Raw genomic sequence first — 19,786 nt, forward strand, 5'->3', positions numbered from 1 at the left:
ATAGCAATACTTTCTATTAAAATCTCTCTTCTCTCCAGACCTACTAGTGTTGCTTGTATGATCTCTGGAACTTTATTGTTATTATTATTATTAAATATAACTTCTGCTATAGGGATCTGGCAGCTCGGAATTGCCTTGTCTCCATGAAAGACTATACCAGTCCATCACGGATAGTGAAAATTGGGGACTTTGGACTTGCGAGGGATGTCTATAAAAACGATTACTATAGGAAGAGAGGAGAAGGTCTGCTCCCTGTTCGGTGGATGGCTCCAGAAAGTTTGATGGATGGAATCTTCACTACTCAGTCTGATGTATGGTGAGCTTACGGGACACAGAGAAACGTGGGCAGCACCATCAAATATCAGAGCCAGAAGGGACCTCAAAAGGTCATCTTGTTTCGTATGTGAGAAAACACAAGACCATAGCGGTTGAGTGATTTTCCTCAAGCTACAGTGAAAGCTAGAGGGCAAGAAGAGGCTAGTCCTGGGTCTCAGCAGTTTATACCAATTCTTTTTGATCCTTTAGCTTACTGGTGTATGTTCAAGAGATCCATTTACTTCAACTATCTTATTACTCGTCAAAAATGTAGAGGCTATGACTAATAGGAATTGGCACCTATGAATTAGTGTCCAAGTTTGTGTCCAAATGCCTACTATTTTGGGATGTTTGGTCATTAATTTATAAGCAGAATTTAAATCATGGATCTCAAAAAGATTAGGACACGAGGAAGGTTTGGACAGCTCTTTATTATTTGAATAGAACCCTTCATTTTTGCTTGTTGACCCCAAACTTTTGATTAGAGCTGCTCAAAATGTAAAGATGTATCCAGTAACTTAAAAAGTAATTTTATTTATTTATTTATTTGGCTATGCTGGGTCTTCGTTAATGCTTGGGCTTTTCTCTAGATGCGGTGAGCGGGGGCTGCTGGAACGGGGGCTGCTACTTCGTTGTGGTGAGCGGGCTTCTCATCGCCGTGGTTTCTCTTGTTGCGGAGCACAGGCTCTAGGGCCCTCGGGCCTCAGCAGTTGTGGCTCCCGGACTCAAGAGCACAGACTCAGTAGTTGTGGCACGCGGGCTTAGTTACCCTGAGGCATGTGGGATCTTTCTGGACCAGGAATCAAACCCATGTCACTTGCATTGGCAGACAGATTCTTCACTAGGGAAGCCCTCCAATAACTTTTAAGCTGGACTGGACCTCTGCAAAATTGTGGATAAGATAAAGTTGACCCTCAGTGTTGCCACTTTTTATTCATGCCTTCCCTCTCCATGTTTGCTAGCACTCAAACTCACGTGGATGAAAAGCTTTCCTGCTCACCCCTCGTGTGTTTACACAATGAAGCTATGAAAGCCATAGGTAATGGAGGTCTGCAGTGCAGGTTCAGCCAGGGGGGAAGAGCAAAGCGTGTGTGTGTGTGTGTGTGTGTGTGTGTGTGTGTGTGTGCGCGCCCCTGCTAAGCCTTCCTATCACCTTTGAAGTGTTGCTAGTAGGCAGTTGCTTGTTCTACTTTTTCTTGAGGTTGACTTGCTTTTAAGTCTCCCATCTGCCTTTTATGGGGCCAATAATGCCAATCACAAAGTAGACTCCTGATAGCCCCAGGAATAATTATGTTGGAAAAACTACTGTAAACATGATGTTTGTAATAAGTATAATTAAAGCAAATTGTTTAATGTCCTTAGGTCTTTTGGAATTCTGATTTGGGAAATTTTAACTCTTGGTCATCAGCCTTACCCAGCTCATTCCAACCTTGATGTTTTAAACTATGTGCAAACAGGAGGGAGACTGGAGCCACCAAGAAATTGTCCTGATGATCTGTAAGTTAATTATGTTCCCATAAGCATCTCAAGAACAAAAACACATGGACATGCATTCTTATGCCTCATTGGTATGGTATTTTTAAATAAAAACTGGAGTTCATGTATTTGTATATCCTATTTAAAATGTAAATTGTGACATTTAACTCACTAAATATATGATAATTTCTTTTTATTTATATACATATACACACATAATACTTTACTTCAGAAGCAAAATCTAGAAGAACAGAATATGTTTATACTCTTGGTTAAGTGAATTCTAATAAGTAAACAAAAGCACTTTGTGTGTTTGTGTATGTGTCACAAACATACTCATTTTATTTTGGAACATCTGATTTGACTAACATCTTAACCTGCATATTTAGAGGTTCTCTTAAATAGGAATATATTGTTTAAAAGCTGAATTGCTTTTGTTAATAAAGCTGATATTGGGGTATACTACTATTAAAAATATATAACAACCTATATAGGTTGTTATCTATTTATGAACTTAACATAGTGTTAAGTATTAAAGACTCTATCAAATTGGTCCTGGCAACTACTGAATTCTAATAGATTTTTGATCCTTGGAACAGTCTGTGATTTTGATCTAATTATAAAGGGAAAACAAACCAGGTTATTTTGCTGTGTACTAATCTACCTTCTTGTGAACAACCTTTTAGCAGAAACAGGAAGTCTTGACACTTTTTCTAAAAGGTGTCTTACCCAAGATGTTTCTGAAAGAACATAGAATCAACAAGTATAAACTCCTCTGTTTTATGTACTGCACCATGCTACAGATTGTGTGGAATACAGAGGTCTTTAAACTAGAGCCATGGCTCTTTAGCATCTCCAAATGTATTTTGAAAGAACAGACACACACATGGAACAGTTGGATAACAAGCCAACATGTAATAACGTGCTAAACTGTGTGGTACAGAGAAGTGCAAAAGGAATTAGCAGTATGCGGATACACACCATGGCCGTCCTGCCTTGACTATGCTGTGTTATTTAGAGGATTATTCAGACTGGAGCCAAAAGATGATTAAGAACTGGGCACCTTGGTTGGATGTTCTGTGGGTGAATGTTTTTGTATTATTTCAGTCTTCCAGCTCGAAGAAGATTGGAATCACTGTCTGTTTCTGATTTAGCTTTTATAGCCTCTGGGATATTTACAGAAGGATCAGTTATACACATATCTGAATGAGTTTGGTGGCAGCACCTAAAAATATGATTCATGATCCTTTGGGGGCAGATGGAAAAACTTCTATAAGTTAGGGGTAAGAAACTGATACAAAATTTTTAAAAAGTTAGTCTAGGGCTTGAGGGAAAAAAAAAAACAATCCCTAGCATTCCTACATATGAAATAACATTTGTATCAAGTAGTTAGCAAACTAATCACTGTTTTGCACCTTTTATACATCTATTGAATACTCAGAAAATTTCCCCCAAATTTCAGTTGCACAAAATTTTCCTTGTGCTGTTAGAATTCTATTTGGCACATCTTCCCCTCTAGGGGGTAATGTATCTCATCATAATTATGCATTTCTTTTTTTTTTGATAGGCATTCTAGGAATCACTGAATTATACATTTTGATTAATGTGTTCATTCTGTTTGGGGAGGAAGAAGGTAGATAATTAATTGTCCTATTGTAAGGAAGAAAAATGCAATTATGTTGAACTTTGCCCTCTCCAAAGGTATCCAGAAATTTAACTAGAAGGAGGAGGAAGAAGGAGTGCTAGAAAAGTTCTAGAAAAATATTCCTGATTATGAGTGAAAAAAGATAATGTTCTATATGATTTTATCTTGAGTAATTATTCATTTGGATATATTATTGCTCTAATTTTATGAAAGTATAGTTTCCTTGAAGCCAAAATTTCCATTGCTGATTTTGAAGTTCATTTGAACATCAGTAATTAAAAAACAAACAACGCTCCACACCCTCCAAAGGCTGCCTGCTTCAGATCCCCAGGAAGGGTTAATGACGATCCATGGCCGACTAGGGAGACAAGCCCTGCTAAGGAAATGGAGCTCTCAGCGATGCCATTCATCTGGCCACGGCCTTAAGTTGTCATGATAAAGATTAACTACTCTCCTTAGAGTACAGAGGAAACTGATTTTTATTTGAAGCCTCTCTCTGAGATCACAGGCCCAGCTTAGAGGGTTGAAAGTCTGCGCTGAGCCGATCTGCACCTTCTATTCACTGCTTGAATGCTCAGCACCTGGATGCACTCTGGGTCAGGTGAGCCCGTAGATGGCTATGCTGTGCTTAGCTATTAATGGAATGTGAGAGTTCAGAGCTTTCCCGCCCTTCTCTCCATAGTCTGGGATGTATGGTGCAAAGCTCAGTCCTCAGTGTTCCCTTCAGCTTTTAGTTTGCACAACAAGCTTAACACTCTCAGGAATAAATGGGATCAAAGGGCAATCTACATCAAGTGAGAGCTCTTTGGGGTTCTCCGCCACAGGTATCACAGGGGAAACTGAAATTACTGGAGAGTCTCTCCAATGCAGGAGGTCACAATAGAGAACATGGAGGCTCACCATCTTATTTTTACTTTAAGAATATGTATAAGTGTTAGTTGCTCTGTCATGTCTGATTCTTTGGGACCCCATGGACTGTAGCCTGCCAGGCTCCTCTGTCCATGGAATTCTCCAGGCAAGAATACTGGACTGGGTGGCCTTTTCCTTCTCCAGGGGATCTTCCTGACCCAGGGATCGAATCTGGGTCTCTTGCATTGCAGGCAGATTCTTTACCATCTGAACCACCCGGGAAGCCCAAGAATATGTATATCTGGATGTTAATTGCATCTTTCCAGGATTGCATATAATGAGTAAGGGAGTTTTTCAAATCTGAATTTTATGTGATTTGCTTAAATCCCTATTAATTAACCTCCCCTTAATTCTGAAAGATGCCATGCAGTTTTCATCTGTTGAATTTCAACTGCTTTATGAATCTAAGAACTTTACTCATAAAAACTAATCATGAACATGGTTAATGACTTTTGTGCTATTTTGGAAAAAATTGCAGCAAAGAGGAGTAAAAGGGTTGGTATGGTGAATATAAGAATTCATAGTGAAACACTTAGCTAAATGAGATATTTCAAGTACTGGAGTATCTGTTTAGAGGTAGAAACAGCCCAGGTAAATTTTAACAAAATTGAAGGACCTGTCACTTTATTTAGACTAATATGATTGAATATTTGTAACTATAACTTGGTAAAAGTATTTAATGGATGATATTGAATTGTGACAAGTGAGGAAAGACCCCTATTTGTAAGGAAAGACCCCTATACCAAAGAAATAGTTGTTAATTTACAAGATGCAAGAAATGCATTTTTGGGGGTCTGATAATATTTAAAAGCCTAGTCATTTATTCCATTGCCATTTTAATATTGTTTAAGAGCACAAGTTATGTGTGTGCTCAATTGTGTCTGACTCTTTGAGACCCCATGGACTGTAACCTGCTCTGCTCCTCTGTCCATAGGATTTCCCAGGCAAGAATGCTGGAGTGGGTTGCCATTTCCTTCTCCAGGGGATCTTCCCAACCCAGGGATCGAACTCATGTCTCTTGTGTCCCCTCCATTGGCAGGCAGGTTCTTTACCACTACACCACCCGGGAAGCCTGAACAAGTTGTACTCTTTACTTTAAATGACTATTGCTTTATAGAGTGTGCCTCTTTTCTTAATCTAGGGCAATCGGTACTCATCTGACCCTGGACAGTGGGAGAGAAAGGTTTTATATATTTATCAGGTCGCTTGTTTTTGCCATTAGAGAGTTAAGCAGAATAATGTAAATTAAAGCCTCCATAGATGAAAAATTAGGAATATCTGCTTAAATAACTTTCATAAATTAAACTTTGGCAGGAAAGTGAGAGTGGGTGAGGTGCAGAGTGGAGAAGGGGCAATTGTCTGGGTGCTTTCTGTCCTCTCTCCCTCCTTCCTTTTCCTCCTTCCTTCTCCCTCTATCATCTTCATTAAGTGTCTTGAATACTTTGTAGAATGAAGTGGATTATAAATAAAGTAAAAACTTTATAACAGAAATATGACAAGTCTTGGGAGATTCAACGTATCCTTTGGTAATATCTCAGAATTACGGCCTTGTTTTAGAAGAGGTTAGGTTTCTGGTGGCAAGTTACACTTTACTTTCTCCTTTCACCTGTGTGCTTAGCCACTCAGTTGTGCTCAGCTCTTTGTGGCCCCACAGACTGTCCACAGAATTTTCCTGGCAAGAATACTGGAGAGGGTTGTCATTTCCTACTCCACAGACTCTTCCTGGCCCAGGAATAGAACCTGCATCTCTTGCGTTTCCTACAATGGCAGGTGGATTCTTTACTGGTAACACCACTTTAGAAGTCCACCCTTAGGTTAGTCATTAAGATTCTATTTTAAATTTTGGTCTAAATTCCATGATCGAGTATCAGTTACATGATATTATTTCACAGTCAAATTGTCCTTCTTTGAGTTATTTGTTTCATTCCTATTGCTAAATGCCAAAGATTATAAAGCAATATGTAAAAGATTAGGTTCTTAGTGACGACTCCAATCTATAAAAAATACAACCATGTTCAGTACTCTATATCCAGAATGTAAATTGTAATATAAATGAAAAGTCATCAGATCAATACTGAAAAAGATCAGTATTAGTTTTCTCTATAATACTCTGATATTGAGTATTACCACTGACCTGAGGTGCTTGTCAAGAAATTAAAGAGATGGAAGTGGAGTTTTTGTGCCACATATAGATATTACTATTCAGTCAATACCTATGATGGTTTCTGGGTCATTGTCCCCTAGAGATTGAATGTATTCTCACTCCATACTCATTGCTTTAGTCCACTATCGCCTCTCACCTAGTCTTCTCTAATAACTTCCTTGCTTCCAACTTGCCCCTCTACAATCAATTCTCCATATATATCAGCTGGAGTCATCCATTAAAAATGTAAAGATCATGCCCGCTTCAAAATCTTTGACAGCTTCCATTGTGTTGCATAAAATCTAGCGCCAAGGCTGATCTTTGACTTTGTGATCTCGCCTTCCTCTCTGGCCTCATCTCTTACACTCTCCCCCTCAGGGACTGCTCTATAGCCCATACTGGCTGTCCTTCTCATTCTAAAATGTGCCAAGTTCTTTCCAAAGTTAGGAATTTACACATGCTTTTGCCTCTTCGAGTGTGTTCCCTGACTTTCATCCCCACCCAGTTCCCGTGACTAGCATCTTATTTTTCTACAGAGTTCATTGGCTTAAACGTCACCTTTGCAGAAATTCTTCTGTGAACAACTTACCAAAAATGTTCCATCTCTAATTAGAGTTCACATTTGTTTTCTATAGTACCATTCTTAGAACTTATCATTTTTAATTATATATTTATCTGTTGATATGGTAGTACAAACATTTTTAAATACTTCCCAGTTTATGTTTCTTTATTAGTGCTTCTCTCTCTGCCCCCAGTCAGCCTTCTAGCTCCAGAGAGTGAAAGACGAGAGCAGGTACTGACCTTTTTAGTGAGTCAGCAGACTTGGAAACAATGCTTAGAGCAGAGAGCGGGTTATGTAGAATCTTTTAGCTCCTTGTTAGTTTGCTAAATGGCAACTTTGAGCTACTAAACCTATAATTCTATATAATCTAACAAGCAAGAAGAATTGAAGAGAAACTCCACTCCTTCTACGCTCTGGACAAAGGGAGGAAGAAGAAACCTTGACAGAGGTAGGAGTGTGAAGATGTTGGATATTTAGGTCCTGAAACCTCTGGAGGCTTCAGTTCGATGAGGTGTGTCTGCTCCCCCAGACACAGGGAGCAGCTGCCTGCTCCTCCCAGCCTGGCAGGATGGCAAGGGGATCCCTGAGCAGGGACCCCCCGCGTTGACAGGGACACTCCGCATCCTGAGTAGGATGGACTGGCACGTCCAGACAGAGAACATGTAGCTTGAACTTCCAAGCCTCCTTTGTTTCCCTGTGTAAAGTGAACATTTTGTTGAAAGCTAGAACTTCGGCTAGGGAGCATCCTGTAGGCAGGCAGCAGAAGCTGAGCCTTGTCAGCAGATGTAGGATGTGATGCAGTCTCAGAGAGGCCCGCAGCTAGAGAGAGAAACTGGAGGACCAGTTGCGTGAGAAGGACCAAAAAGAGCAGGTAAAGAGATCATGGATTACAGATAGCAGCCGATGCCTGCAGGATGGACCAGACCAGTCGCTCCTTATGGAATTCCTCATCATTCCACTCTGAGACTAGAGAAGGCTTGGAGGGCGCAGTGGGGCCCAAAGCATCCTTCACGGGCCCAGTACAGCTCATTCAAATCCTGACAGCCCCTTGGAGAGGAAGACAGAGGGAGTAGGAATGGCCTGAAGATAAGAGACAGAGAGTTATTAGCCATAAAAGACAGGATTACCTAAAAAGGGTGGTTTTCAGAACAGACTAGTTTACAACTGGCATTGTTCTAAATGAAGTTAATTTTCTTCTGCTGGGTGGGGCTTTGAGAATCAGTTACAAAGCTAACAAAAGAGTTACCTTTCCCCCCTGTTCCTGTGAGCTGTAGCGGGTAAATTTTGCCACCCTCTTATATGTGCTTTATATATCATATGAGGTCAGGAGCCATACCGCCACGTCTCTTGATCTTGATATCCTGCTTGTATATAATGTGTCCAACAGATCTTTGCTGAATGAATGAATGAACGCTCATTGAGAGTTCTGTACAGACATGTCTTAGACAATCACTAAGGAAAAAATAATATTAAACAACCAGCTATTTATGGCCAGGGAAACTGAGCATCTTAATTAACCTGACAGTGAAGAACTGGATCTGATTTCTGCCTCTGGTTCTGCCACTAAATATCTGTGTGGCTTGGAGTACATCTTAGATTTTGTTTCAGATATCAATGTATAAATGTAAAATTTAATCTCAGCTTCTTCAATAATTTGTATAGCTGTTGGTTTTCTTATTGGTTTGGTAAACATTTTCTAACTGTATATTTATCTGATTAATAATTGTTAAATGTTGGCCTTTCAGAAGGGAGAAGTTTTCTAATAAAGGTGGTTATATTGCCAGGAACTGTTATCTTCCTGACCTGTGGCTCAGTGGTAAAGAATCTGCCTGCAATACAGGAGACAGGGGTTTGACTCCTGGATTGGGAAGATCCCCTGGAGAAGGAAATGTATTCCTGCCTGGGAAATCCTACTGACAGAGGCACCTGACAGGCTACAGTCTGTGGGGTTGCAAAAGAGTCAGACTTGACTGAGAAACTAAACAACAACAAGAAATTAAATAAATAAGAAACAAAAGCTTTTGTTCTGGTTCAGTTATATTAATTATGGAAAACTGGCAGTAACTCAAATTCTTTTCCTTCTGAAATGACCTTACCCAGGTTATCAGTAATGGCTACCTAATGATATCCAGTCACCATTTACTTTCATGTCTTTACTCATATATCCAGGTGGAATTTAATGACCCAGTGCTGGGCTCAAGAACCTGACCAAAGACCTACCTTCCATAAAATTCAAGAACAGCTTCAGTTATTCAGAAATTTTTCCTTAAATAGCATTTCTCAAAGCAGAGGAGAAGCAAACCCCAGTGGAGTCATAAATGAAGGCTTTGAAGGTAAGTTTGATTCTTCGTCAGAATTTCTGGGTTTTCTCTCCAGTGTTAACTGAACAAGGTCAAAATGGGATGTACCTGGAAGATACCTTCCAGTGCACAGAGGGAATAATATACTGGCACCATCCTCATAAGTAAGTATTTATTATCCTCCTCTTTGAAAGTAATTTTGGTTTGTTCTTTACATTAAAAAAAAAATAATAATGATATGGCCCTTGGATTTACAACCTAAGATAGTAAGGAAGAGAATTAACACATTAGACTATATTTTCATGAGGGCTGTTCTCTTCATTCTCCACTTCTCATGCCAGTTTGGACCCCAATGTCAGAGTTGAGTTAATTACAGTTGATGGTACGTTATCATCGTTGGTCTATGCAGGGTTTCTCTTTCATTTGTTGGTTTAGTCCCTTATATCCATGTACCTCTCTTGTTCTATTTCCTCTCTCTACCTGTCAAGTAGCCATTTAATGTGTCTCTGTTCATTTTTATGTTTTCTACAAAATGTGTATTGTATGCATGGATACTTCAGTGCTATACACTGCTTCTTTTCTTCCTTTTTGCATTAATACTGTGTCTTTAAAAGTCATCCATGTGTGTATATCTAATCTAGTACTTCAAACTGCCTAGTTAGTTTGCTGTGATTATTGTAGTGGGTCCTATCCTGATAAAGGCTAGTGTAATTCCACCTCAGAATTTCAGTATTAAAACACACTAGTCACTTACTTCATTTCCAAAGACAGATTTATAATACATTTGCCTAATTGGCTGCAGAAAAATAAATTTTAACATGATCCTTTCCAGCTGTTCGTAAACTCCATCCCATAATTAAAAGTTCACAGGACTTTTTTCTTTTTTTTTCAAATGCAAACATTCTTGCTTAGAAATAAACCTGGCAAGATGGACCATGACTCAGAATCCCTCGGAAATTTAGCCTCTTGGCTCAGCACTGATTGATTATACAATGGCTGATTGTTGCCCTGGAGGCATCTCTCTACAGTGGGACCTTCACCTTGAGTGATGCACTTGACGAATAATAGCAGGGAAAAATAAGAAGCCCAGGATGACTATCTGCTTGTCTTGTTTGCTGTGTTTCTAGCTACACATTTTGAGTAAATTTCGATCCATGACATGAATGGAGATAAGACTGTGATCGTGAGACTTCTTTAACATGAACAGCTAACTGACAATTTGGAAAGAGATGTGCTTTGAGCATACATCCCAATCCTCCTCAGAATGAGCCTTGTTAATAATCTCACATTGGCGCTATCTGCTATCTCATCATGAAGCTGAGCTGATGATTTGCAGAGTGTCAGTGGTAGAAGACAGAAGACTGACTGACTTTTCTTGGTGGGCACTCAGAAGAAGTCAGAATGGGAAGAGGAAGGATGTCATGGAAATCGAAAAGAGAGAGACTCAGAGTCAGGAGTGGTCAAACACTGCAGAGAATAAGAGTTCTGTGGGGATATGAGGAATTTACAGTTGACTTGTGTTATATTTCAAAATTCAGCTCTGCTCACAGAAGCCTTTCCTTCTAATGTGTACAGGCATTTGTCAAAAAAAAAAAAAAAAAAAAGCAAAGGCTGCCATAATTGGTGTTAGAAGACCTGAGAGCTTAGCTTTACCTTAGGGTCTACCAGATGTCTCTATGAACCCTTACAGAAATCTTTTTACCATGTAGCATTACCTAGTTCATCTATGAAGCTGAAGTAATACCAAACTGTTCACGGTATCTATTAAGGACAAATCCCTTTTAATGAATGGCTTTTAATTGCAATACTATATAACTTTATTTCAGCACTTCTGAGTATACCACTTGTGCTATTTAACTCATTAAATCCTTACAATAGCCCTATGAAGTGGGCATTATAATATTACCATTTTACAAATGAAAAGACTGAGATTAGTAACTTGCCCATGGTCATCCTGCTGAATGCGGCTGGAGCAGAACTCTATTCTCGAGCCTTTACTCTCAGACTTCAGAGTGGCAGCTAAGGCAAGGAAACTTTGTTATCTTTAGTGTTCTGCATAGCTAGGGGTAGTGAAAGAATTTGCTACTTTTGGCCTGCTAGAAAATCTGTCCTGGTTATATCTAATTTATTGAGGCGCCAAGTTGTTGACAGACTGAATTAAAATTCTAAAGGATATTTTTAAAAAATAGAGAAGCAGACATAACGAGGCAGAATAAGGATACTGGAAGAGGTTAACAGGGAATATAATCAAACTCTAATAGTTTTTTAGAAACAAGTCTGTGCCATGACAGATAAATGATTTTGGTAATGAGAAATTCACATTCTGAAATCTACAACAAATGTAAATCGTGACCACAAGGAATGGAAAGATATATGGGGATCACTGTTTTTGATAATTGGCATGTGACCGAACAAAAGTGACAGAAAAATGAGAAGAAATAGAATGAAAAGCAGAGGTTGAATATTTGCAAAGGATAGAAATCATAGAACAGTCACTTTAAGGCAAGCTTACACTTTATTAACTTTTAAGTAAAAGAGTGTGTTTAATAATAGTTTGCTGTTTTGCAGACTGGTGGATGTATTTAACAAAGCAGTAAGAAGTCGTCTTTGTTATTGTCAGAGATATATAAGAAGACAAGTAAAGCCACTAGGAGGACTTTCTTGAAAAAAAAAAAAAAGGAGGGGGGCATTAGGATTAAGGGAGCAATAATACCATGCCTATGCTATGGTCCTACTGACCTAATGGGGTGGAGAGGGGATAGAGAGAAGATTAGTAACATATCTGGGCATCTAGTAAAAATATCCTAGTGACTTCATCCAAACATTTGTGTAAACATCACCTCATCAGTCCCAGAGAGTTCTACAGGAAACAAATCTAAATGCTCCTCTGCTGTTCTAAACATAGCCAGTCAGCCGGCATATGTCTCGTCTGTAAATACCCTGTCTTACTTGGAAGTCTTTATTTTAATATTTCCCTCTTAAACCAAGGGTTGCCAAGTGCATGCTGTCTTTGCTCAGGATCTCTGCTCTAAGGACCTGCAAGTTTTCTATTTAGTAGTTTTAAAATCAAAATAAACAACCCACCCCTTCTCTCATAAATTCCTTATGCAATAAGAAGATGTACTCATTGCTGAAAGCTTGCCAGTGTCAAGTTACTAAATATTGTCCTAAGTACTATGAAGCGATGAAATAGTGAGCTAATGATTTTTCTTTGACATGTTGCAGCAGAATTTGTAAAAATAGAATTTATTTGCCTTATGGAAAAGAATTTTTTTCCAATGTAGGCAAAAACATTAAATCATGTTTCCCAATATACTATTTAATGAGCCAAAGGTATGGCAGTGAAGCAGCTGATAATGTGAGTACCTAGACCTATGTTATAAGCATATGTTTTTGTTGAAATTTAAACTCCTTTAGCCTAATTTCTTTAAGCCCTTCAGGAATATCATCCTAATTTTCTCAATAATCTGGGCCACTGGGCAGTTTAATCCTATTTCTTCCTATCATTTTTTGATATTTTTATTGCTATTTTCATGCATAGCAAGTTATTCTTATGCATTTCTCAATGGCTATCAGTACAGATTGACAATAATCATAACAGTTGGAGCCTTCCATATATATTCAGCACATAGGCACTAACCAAACTCAGCATCTGATAAGCTTATTTTTACAGGAGATATTTTAGAAAAACTGACTATTCACATGGTTTGAAATATACTAGAATGATATTGGAATAATGAAGAGGAACATGGGGTGATACCAAAGAGCCTGCAGCCTGGCCTCTGTGTTATTCAGCCGTGGGGGAGGGCCTGAAAAACGAAGTAAACACCTACTAAGACAGAGCAAGAACAGTGATTCATATGTTTTTATAATAAAATAAGCTTTGTAGTTCAGATTTGGAACTTGGTAATAGGTGTGTGCATGCGTGCTAAGTCACTGAGTCATGTCTGACTCTCTGGGACCCCATGGACTGTTAGCCCGCCAGGCTCCGCTGTCCACGGGGATTCTCCAGGCAAAAATACTGGAGTGGGTTGCCATGCCCTCCTCCAGGGGATCTTCCTCACCCAGGGATCAAAACCATGTCTCCTGTGTCTCCTGTATTGCAGGCAGATTTTTTATCGCTGAACCACTGGGGAAGCCCTGGTTAATAGGTAGATCCATTAAATTCCATCAGGGAATAAATAGGTGCAATGGCGCCTCGCTTCATCCTTTGAGATTCTTTAAATTTTTCGGATATTTCAATTTAAATACATTCCAAATAAATCGAGCCTGGGGTATGCACAGAAGCTTGGCAGCCAGACTGGTCTCACCCACACATTTGGACGCTCTTGTGCTGCGAGTATCATTAGGAGAAAGGGAGGGACCTTCATCTATTGACTGAAATGTTTCTGATTTGTAAAATGTGATGCTATGTGAAAGGAAAGTTACATTTCTGACTGTAAACTTTTCATCCAGGCAGTAACACTCAGGGATTGGAAAACATGGATAAAAACAAATAATTCCTACAACATACATGTGTATGTTTATCTTGTAGATTCCCTAGAATTTTGTGGAATGTTTCAGAAGCTCTGCTATTAGGTTTCAATAGAATTCTTATACGTCTCTAAGTAAGGTCAGCCTTTAAGTAGAGAAAGAAAATAATATGAGCACAGTTGTGAAGAAGGTCAGATTTCCCTCTGACTATCCGTTTTTCTGCAGGCACCCCCACCTCGCCCATGTGCGCCTGGAGTCAGCCCCTCTCAAGGACTCCTGTAGGGCATGCTGCCCACCACCTCCTCTGTACACAGCACGGCAGCTCCTCTCTGCTTGGGGAGATCAATGTGAGCACAGACTCGAGCCAGACAGTTTGGGTTCAGATTCTAGTTGTGTGACCTTGGGCAAAGTATTACGCTTCTCTGCCCTCAATTTCCTCCTGTGTTGAATGGAGATAGTACCAGTACTTACTTAATAGGGGAAGAATGAGAATAAGAATGTAAGAATAAGAATAAGAATGCCTTACTTATAGGCATATAGCTTAGAATAGTGCCAGGTATGTAATTAGTACTCTGTAAGTATTAATAACAATTATTATGATTATATTTCATATCAGTGTTTATCGCCACCTGACATAGATTTAGTTGTCCACTAGTTTACTGTCTGTATCCCCCCATTAGAGTGTAAACCCCAAATAGCAACAAATGTGTTTCGTGCCCTGTTATAACATCAGTATCTAGCACACAGCCTGGTATGCAGTATGCAGGCAATAAATATTAGCTTAATAAATGATTGACTTCCTTGATCTAAAAAAGTACATCTTTAAAGGTGGATATTTTAGCCGATGTGGCAAGATGAAAGGGTAAGCTCTTTATACAAAAAGGGCCATCCTAGGGCCACTTAATTTCTGTCGCAAAGACCAGACCTGTGTCACCTGTTATGGCAGAGTTACCTCTATGCTCTTACTGCTTCGTGTATTCCTTTCTTACATGAGCACATGTAACCTTCCATCACATTTTATTACTTCTGCTCTCGTAACTAGACTGCGGCAGTATCAAGGACAGGGAACATGTCTTTTATCTTTGTGTTGCCTCAGTGGTCATCATAAATGCTTACTGAACCAATGAGCAAGGCTGGTGTTCTTCTAATTTTCATAGAGCCTGGATATTACAAATACAGGAAACCAAGCAGATGCTAGAATCATGTTTGCTTTTTTTTTTCACAGATGAAGATGGTCATCCAATTTGTTTGAATTCAGACGACGTTACGTCAGTTGCTTTAATGGAAACCAAGAACCAAGAAGGGTTACACTACATGGTACTTGCTACAGAATGCAGACAAGGTGAAGCCAATTCTGAGGGTCCTCTAGGCTCTGAGGAATCTGAATCTTGTGGTCTGAGGAAAGAAGAGAAGGAACCACACGCAGACAAAGCTATCTGCCAAGAAAAACAAGTGGCTTACTGCCCTCCTGGCAAGCCTGAAGGCCTGAACTATGCCTGCCTCACTCACAGTGGGTATGGAGATGGGTTTGATTAACAGCTCTGTTTGGGACATGCAGGGTTGAGATAAACACTCCTCCCATTAAGTGGTCACTGAAAGAAAACCTAGTAGAGTGATAGGTGTTGTGGTGTGGTGGTCTGTGACTCCAAATTAACACTGGACAAAGAAATGTATAGAAGAATTGTACAATACACTTGCATTACAATCTGGATAATCGAGAAATTTACAGGATATCTGAGGAGAACGGCCCATAAAGTATCAGATTAATACTCTCCTGTATTCTAATTTTGGTTCTAAGAGCCTTTTGGTTTAGGTTGAGACAATCTCCATACCAACAGTCTAACCTTGAGCAGAATTCTGTGGTGAACCTCTGAGCATTTGAAAAGCTTAGAAAGACTAAGGAGTCTGGAAATGAAACTGTAATTCTTTGCCCTGAGGTCCCTTAGGCCACTTCCCACTCTTCAGTCTGGGCTCTAAGAGCAACATTTTAGTTAGACAGAAAAAAAAAACATGTACATTCAAAGACCTGAAGGAGGAGAACAAGTGTGCTCAGGGGGCCAAGTGAACTACAGATTATCCCAAGCAGGACAAAGGAAATGACTAAATAACTCTACACATAAAGAAGGAGCCAGCACCCAAGACACGTCGTTAAGAAAGCTATTAATACAAAAAATATTGTCCTTAATGACAACTTAAAATATTTTGTTTTTTGGAGTCTTGGAACAGCAGTTTCAATCATATTGCAAAGAGGACCATGAAGATTTCTATGTCCTAAAGTTTAGCATTCCATGATCTTTGGATCATATACAAATGACTCTGTGATTTGTGTGCTATTAATATTATAGGAATTAGCTAATACAGATTTTTTATTTGCCATATCTATTTTCTACATAAAATACTTACGATTACATTTGTTACGAAATTGTCCTTAAAATTAAATACAAATGATAATATAATGTTAATTCAAGCTGTATGATTTTCAGCAACCATACAAAATAATAAGCACCTAAATGAGAACTATTAAAAAATCACTTCAGGGAAACACTAATTTAAAGCCAGTCATTCTTTGCAGTTGCCCATTTAAATCAGAAAGCTTCAAGTCTTCTCACAACAGATCTAATGAAAGTATTCGATGTGTTATTTAGTTGCAGCATACAGAATGTTCACAAGATACAAAGAGTACTTTGATCATACTAATAACATTTGCTAAAAACTATTGTGGAAGCAGAACATGGATCCATTTTCGCTTTGGGTCATTTAGTTCATTTTTAAATTTGTCCACCGCCTGAGAACTTGCAGCGATGACAGGCTGTGTGGTAAGGCACACAAGGAGGTCAGTGTGTTTGTTCTGTGGTGAACAGCCCCCAGGTAAGGGTCCAGGAGTCATGGCCACTCTGTCACATCTAGTATCCACTGAACAGGCAGAGTATTTTCCCTCTGATCTTCGGACTTTTTAATGGGCATTGATCATTCTTTTTGTTGGCCCACCATATGATGCCCCTTCCCCTGTTGGGGAGTTCCCCTACCTTTATCTTCAGATGGGGAGCCATGTTCAATTTGCTTCCCAAGATCTCATGCCTTTGTAGAAGGCAGGCAGTGACCCGAGCCCCCACCACTCAGACACACCCACCACAGGCTTTTAATCGAGAGAGAAGGAAGCAAAGAAACAGGGTCCCCAGTGAGTCATCCCTGGTCATGGTGGCAAGTGGAGTTAGTCTGCTCCCAGAACGCAGCGTCCAGGGCCAGGGGAGCCAGGAGAGCAAGCCTGGAGCCTGGTGCCTCCGGCAGCCGGGGCAGGCAGACTGGGGGCTTGGTTCTGCTGTCTGCTTCTAGCAGGGGTTCCCTGCTCCATAGCCTCTGCGTTCGGTTCTCAAGCCCCCCCAAGGATTCTGTGACTTATCTCCATAACCTTTTAATAAATGTTTTTCTTTTAAGTCAGCCAGAGTCAGTTTCTGTTTTTTGCAACTACGACTCTTGCTCTGCCAAAGTAATACAGAAACTTTATTTTGGAATGCACAAAGAAATGTATAGAAGAATTGAATTTTCGGTACAATACACTTGCATTACAATCTGGATAATAGAGAAATTTACAGAATAACTGAGGAGAACAGCCCATAAACTATCATGTTTTAGCTAGGATATAATTGCAAATTATTAGACTTTTAAAATTAATTCATAATAAATGATATTGGTAGAAATATTTATTACAACATAAAATAGACAGTGGCTGAAATCTCATAGGAAAATTTATTATAGATCAAAGTAATTGATAAAAATACAAATGGCTGATAATATTGAAAACTATAAGTTTATTCTGGAAAAATTAGATTTCATAATCAAGAGGGAAAAATTGGCTATGGCTAAAATCGGCACTAGTTAAAATGTGTTATTCACTAAAAATTAACAGAAGAATAAAATCTCATTGATAAATTTTTTTATCTGCAAAAATGACCTGGGAATATTGGACTTGAGAGAAATTATGGCTTCCAAAGGCAGAAGTTATAATTGGTATAAACAAAACAAAACAATACAAAGCCAATCAATAACTCTAACCTTCATTTTAAATTGTTCAAGGAAAACAAACAGTCTGTAAGAAAAATATTTAAGTTGAAAATGAAAAACATTTTTTTTAACATTGCCAGTTGAACAAAGATTTACCTGGATAGAATTAATATGTTGCTATAATTCTGCTGCAAATGCTTTATTCAAAATGTCCTGGAGAAAAGAACCTGTCCCTGATCTGAGATATTCTGTGTTGCTTACCCATTCTGGTTTTCCCTGGCCTATTGGAATGTTCTCACCTATTCTTCTCTGCTTATCTAAATTCCAGACATCCTTTAGGGTCAGCTCATATTCCAACTTGTTGGAAAGGCTTGTCTCTAACTCCTCCCCTCCTTCTTATCAGAATTACTGCTGCTCTTGTCTTTCTGTCTTGTTAACTGGCAATTATGGTATTGTGGTATGGTATTTCTACCTTATTTCTATATGTTTTATTAACTTGAATAAATTGCAAGCTTTCCAAACTCAGGTGGTGTCTTTTAACCCTTTGTATCTTTAATAGAAAGTAAGTATTCATATTTAATGGGTGAATTGGCTTTCTCATCATCCTTTTCCAACACATTTCACAAGTTTTCACTTTTAGCTCATAAAAGAGATGCCAGAAGACTGGTATATTGCTGAGAGGGACACTCATGAGGATTCTTTTGATCCTGAGCTATCTCTTGAGAGCTAGATATATTACAGAAATTTGTGGACTCCTTTGAGTTTCAGATCAGACTTAGATGAGCCTGAAATGCTGAAAGTCCTTGAAATGATGGTAAAGGATATTAAAGGAGACAAAAAATTAGTTTTCTCCCTCATTGTAAACTCAAACTTTTATCCTCAGAATGGCCTTATGGATGTGGAATAAATGTTCAGTTGTCCTTGACTTCTCTTTGACTTTCTCTCTTTGGTGAAGAGGAGCCCATTCAGTTTTGCTTTTTTACAGTTGATCAAGGCTCTGGGTTGCCCAAACTAGAAGACCTATCGCAATCCTTCTAGGCTTCTTCACAACCAGAAGAAACAAAGGGCCAACATATACAACCCAAATGCCATTGTATGTAACTCAGAATATTTCCTTTTAGGTTTCTTTATTTCTTCCTCACTGTGAGCTTATTTTTATGGCTGGGTTAGTTTCTCCTTTTTTTCCCACTTACTTTTTTGCACATGCTTTCTCTCTTATCATTAAAAATTCCTTGTTTTTCTAATAACTGCGTACAACCCCTTAGGATGGATACACTGTAGTTTAGTGTTCCCATGTAGATTCATTCATTCATAAATATTTATTGAATGTTTATTACACAGAAAGCATAGGTGCTAGGAATAGAACAATAAACAAAGCTAAGTCTCTGCCTTGATGGTGGCTACATTCTAGCATTCTAGATGGGGGAGAAGACATAGTAAAAATAAAAAATAAAAGTATGTATGACAATACATTAAAAGGATGATACATCATGATTAAGTGGGTTTTATTCCAGGGTGCAAAGATGTTTTAAACATTCACAAATGAGTCAGTGTGATATACTGCATTAACAAAATGATGGATAAACATCATATGATCATCTCAGTAGATGCAGAAAAAGCATTTGACAAAACCCCGCATCCATTTATGATTAAAAACTCTCAGCAAAGTGGGCATAGAGGGAGTGTACCTCAACATAATAAAGACAGTATATGACAAACTCTGTTAACATCATACATCCAAAGAAGAAGTAAAAGTGTCATTATTTGCAGATACTATTATATATAGAAAACTCTAAAGATTCCATAAAAAGACTATTAGAACTAATAAATTCAGTAAAGTTACAGGATACAAAGTTAATGCACAAAAGTCTGCCACCTTACTTTACATTAATAATGAACTATCAGAAAGAGAAATTAAGAAAACAATCCCATTTATGACTGCAACAAAAATAATAAATCTA

The 19,786-nt window shown here is 38.7% G+C and overlaps 1 protein-coding gene across 1 annotated transcript in view; it reads left to right on the forward strand.

Moving 5' to 3' along the window:
* Nucleotides 1-18,257, forward strand: part of ROS1 (ROS proto-oncogene 1, receptor tyrosine kinase) — a 113,805-nt gene extending 95,548 nt beyond the window's left edge. Inside the window, exons 41-44 of the mRNA XM_070449921.1 lie at nucleotides 113-316; nucleotides 1,678-1,812; nucleotides 9,220-9,383; nucleotides 15,049-18,257. Of these exons, the coding sequence (XP_070306022.1) occupies nucleotides 113-316; nucleotides 1,678-1,812; nucleotides 9,220-9,383; nucleotides 15,049-15,359 (814 nt within the window). The 3' untranslated portion in view covers nucleotides 15,360-18,257. The remainder of the gene's footprint in view (nucleotides 1-112; nucleotides 317-1,677; nucleotides 1,813-9,219; nucleotides 9,384-15,048) is intronic.
* The last annotated feature ends 1,529 nt before the right edge of the window (nucleotides 18,258-19,786 follow it).

This window comes from Odocoileus virginianus, chromosome 19 (genome assembly GCF_023699985.2).
Source record: "Odocoileus virginianus isolate 20LAN1187 ecotype Illinois chromosome 19, Ovbor_1.2, whole genome shotgun sequence".
NCBI classification, from domain to species: domain Eukaryota; kingdom Metazoa; phylum Chordata; class Mammalia; order Artiodactyla; family Cervidae; genus Odocoileus; species Odocoileus virginianus.